This window comes from Elephantulus edwardii, unplaced genomic scaffold, assembly GCF_000299155.1.
Source record: "Elephantulus edwardii isolate Elephantulus edwardi_28Jun2011 unplaced genomic scaffold, EleEdw1.0 scaffold00016, whole genome shotgun sequence".
NCBI classification, from domain to species: domain Eukaryota; kingdom Metazoa; phylum Chordata; class Mammalia; order Macroscelidea; family Macroscelididae; genus Elephantulus; species Elephantulus edwardii.
In genome coordinates this window covers 27,477,066-27,480,946 of record NW_006399766.1, presented here as the reverse complement: position 1 = coordinate 27,480,946, position 3,881 = coordinate 27,477,066, and the positions used below count along the sequence as shown (strand labels likewise).

Here is a 3,881-nt window from a genome sequence, read left to right as displayed (position 1 = left end):
GCAAGTCGTGAGGACGCGGGGTGAAGGGGGAGTGTTGGTGCTCAGGGACGAGCGTAGGGAGACAGGGAACCTCGCGAGGGGGTGGGGGCAAGGCGCAGGCCCCTCCCTTTCCGTTTACAGCCGCCACCCAACGCAAAGCAGGGCCGCAGCGAGGGGTTGGGGCTAAAAGGCTGTGATGAGTGGGGCGAACCCTGGGAATGACGGGGCTCCTTCGTTCTCACAGGAGGTGAACATCTAGAGCAAAGAGCAGGGCAGCAGGGCGAGGGCAGCGCCAGGCGGCAAAGTGAGTACCCGAACCCCGAACGGGGATTCGCTCTCAGCTCCCCAGTGCGATTCTCGCACAGATACCTCAGACGAGTGCCTTTGCTCCATTTCCTCCGCTACAAAGGGGTCCTCTTGATCCCTGCCTTGTCTACACCCCATCCTCTCAACCCCTTCCCTTGCCCCATGCTTCTGGGTGCAGCTGGCTTTCTGTATAACTCAGAAATGATTACATTTACGCCACGCTCAGCTGGAACACAATTACATCCATAGGTAGAAGGAACAAGATTCCAGGACATTCAACCTGCAACACACAAACACACCGCCCCCTACACCCCCCACCACCACAGAGGACACCTCACAGTGCCTGACTCCATATGCCCAACGGTCAGCCCTTGTACTTTCACCTTCAAGTTCTTACAAGCAAGAACTAGACTCATATTCCTTCGACCTTTGTCAGAGCTGCTCAGGTTAAGTTTCTCAGCTCATGCTCCTCACACCTTCTCTTTCTCCCCCAGCATGGATCACAGAAACAAAAGTCTTCTTGACAACATTGAAGAACTCCATTGGAACCAAAGTAAGAGAATGAGCCTGACTCCAACACTTCCTGTGATTAAGGAAGAAGAAATCTCTGAAGAAGACATGGGTGATGTGGCCGCTGGAGGAGCCTCTTGGTTGAGCGAACCAGGTGAGGGGACCAGCGGGCTTGAAAATGTCCCAAGCACCCCCGACAAAGCACCAGATTTCGAAGACTTGCTCAAAGAGGTACTCAACAAGAAGGTGGTTGATTTGGTGCAGTTCCTCAGTGTCAAGTATGTAACAAAGGAGCCTGTCACAAAGGCAGAGATGGTGCAGATGGCTGTCAAAGAGTACAAGGACTACTTCCCTCTGATCTTCAAGAAAGCCCGTGAGTGCTTAGAAGTGGTCTTTGGTGTCCATGTGAAGAGAGTGGACCGCACAAGTCGTTCCTATGCCCTTGTCAATATGCTCGACCTCACCTACGATGGCATGCTGAGTGGTGACGAGGGCATGCCCAAGACCGGCCTCCTGATACTCATTCTCGGTGTAATCTTCATGGAGGGCAACCGTGTCCCTGAAGATAAGATTTGGGAAATGCTAAACATGATTGGTGTTTTTTCTGGAAGCATGGATTTCATCTATGGGGACTCTAAGAAGCTCCTCACCAGAGATTTAGTGCAGGAAAGGTACTTGGATTACCACCAGGTGCCCAACAGTGACCCGGCCCGCTATGAATTCATGTGGGGTCCGAGAGCCTATGCAGAAACCAGCAAGATGAATGTCCTTAAGTTTTTTGCCAAAGTTAGTGGAAAGGATGCCAGCTCCTACCCATCCTTGTATGAGGAAGCCTTGAGAGATGAAGAAGAGAGAGCCAGGGCAAAAAGTGCCTCTGCAGCCAGTCCAAGTACCACCAGCAGCAGCAGCAGCCGCCCCAGCCCCAGCCGCAGCTGTAGCCCCAGCCCCAGTGAATTCTAAAGTTTTTTTAAAGAGGATAGTCAGTTTGGAATGCTAAAGTGGGGCTGGAAGAGCACAGTAGATCTTGGTGTTCCTGTTCAATAGTCTTCTAATATTGTAACTTCTAAATATACAGTTTTTTGCATTGAGAATCTAAGTTTATATCTTGGTCATTTATACCTATCATTTCTAAAAAGTTTTTTCTCTTGCAAAACAAATTAGGAAGGCTTCCATCTATATTTGTCATATGGAAGATAACATAACTTTGAAATAGCAGTTTCCTTGGAAATTTGAAGGAAAAGTTCAAGAAATAAATAAAACATGGTTAATTCTTTAATTCTTGTATCCCTTTTACTTCAGTAGAATTAAGAGGGTTTTACCTGGGTTTGGTTAGCTTTTTCAAAAGTGGAAGAGAAATCTTATAACAACTTGCTCACACTGGCTTACTTAGTCCCCAGGCATTAGTTCTTCATCTGTTCTTTGACGAGTTTGAATACTCATGTAAACAGATAAAACCTCTGCTTAGAATCATAGAGTGTAAGAGCTGCAGTAACATTAGGAAAATAGTGAGATTCCCTTTAGAGCCGAAACTCCAAAACACCAAACCCACTCCAGAGTCATTTGACTCAGAGCAGTCCTTTAGAACAGTGAAACTTCCCTCAGTTTGCAAGGCTACAGGCCTACGTAAACAGCATCACCTTTCCCCTGGGGAGCATCAGGTGGATTCAAAGAGCCAACCTTCTGGTTGTAAGTGTAAGCAGGCTGATACTTAATCTACTGGCCACCAGGACTCATGGAGTCAGACCAGCACAAGCAGGAAACAGCAGATTCCATGGGAGTAGATATGGCACCTGGGGATTTTGAAACACTTGCTTCAGATTAGCAGTCTATCTTTTTAACACTAGGCCACCTCTCTTTTAAGAAGTAAAAATCAAGTAAAGAGATGAGAGCAGTACAACATAAATGCCCTGAACAACTCCATTTGGTTCAGGCTGGAAAAGGAAATTCCTTCTGTGGGAGGTAATTGTAAATTAAACTGGTAGGGGCAGGGCATGATTCTCTGATTATTTAACAGATGAGAGGAAAAAGCTGGAATGGTAATCTGCTTTCTGGATCATGGATAAACCAGAGAAGTCACTTTGCACAGGTATGGAAAGCCTTCTGCATTCTTGTCCCAGTGCAGTTAACAAGCTAGGAGTTTTATACATGTCATCTTCAAGATTTCCTAATAATGGCTGCCCTTTGCTTGAAACAGAGTCCAAAAACCACTAGGTTAGCACTCTTTTCCCATAGACTGGGTAAGCTAGAGTTCACTGCATTAAAATGTCACTATAAATGGGTTTTGTTGGGTGTTACTTGGCCAACCCTAAGCAAAAGCTAGGGAACTCTGGTGGCCTAATGGTAAGAAGCTACATTGCAATGCTAAAGGTAGCCATTTCTAATCCACCAGATGCACCATGGGAGAAAGGCAATCTCCTCTCATGCTTTTAACCATGAAACTGAAAACCAACTGGAGGAGCAGAGCTATAGGTCTGTTCTGACTCTGGCACACAACATAACAAGCAAAGGCTAGATTGGGGTGGGAGGTGAAGTGAGAAGGAATGCTTAAAAGACTGTTCTGGATGGAAGAGCAGGTGGGAGGGCGAAGTGTTGCTTTTTGGCTTAAATTCTAGCAGGTTTGTATTGAATCAGCTGGAGAAGATGCCCCACACTCAAATCCATAAGGGAATATTTATGAAGCAGCTTTTTTGCATGCCATTTTCTAGAGCACTGCTTATTTTTTGAGGTGTCCTAAGTAACATTCTCGGGGTCAAAGTAATATTTAATATCACTTTAATATTTATATCTAAGGTCAAAATATTATTTAAAATAACCACCGTCCATTAAATAACAGATACATGCCTGCAGTCCTACAAAAACCAGGACTTGAAACTATTTCTTTTCAGCTAACTGGCCTGGTGGAAAATTGCATATGCACCCCGGGTAAGCTGAGTCAGAATCTGAAAGTTAACAAAATCCTCAGCTGATTCATATCTCTCTCCCTCTCTCTCCTGGGGACCTATAAGATTCAGCTTCCCTATCTGTATTTCTGGAGTAGAAATGGATATTTTAAGCAGGAAGTTGATCTGGAATGAACCAGTTCAGAG

General features: G+C 45.7%; 1 protein-coding gene across 1 annotated transcript; it reads left to right on the top strand.

The window, feature by feature from the left end:
* The first annotated feature begins 780 nt into the window (after positions 1-780).
* On the top strand, positions 781-1,755 carry LOC102844692 (melanoma-associated antigen 10-like). Its single transcript, XM_006881907.1, has one exon. The coding sequence runs from the start codon at positions 781-783 to the stop codon at positions 1,753-1,755; it is 975 nt and encodes a 324-aa protein (XP_006881969.1).
* Positions 1,756-3,881: the final 2,126 nt, after the last annotated feature.

Bases quoted from the DNA above. Each gene is read 5' to 3' on its own strand.
- LOC102844692 (XM_006881907.1), top strand. From the start codon at position 781: ATGGATCACAGAAACAAAAGTCTTCTTGACAACATTGAAGAACTCCAT.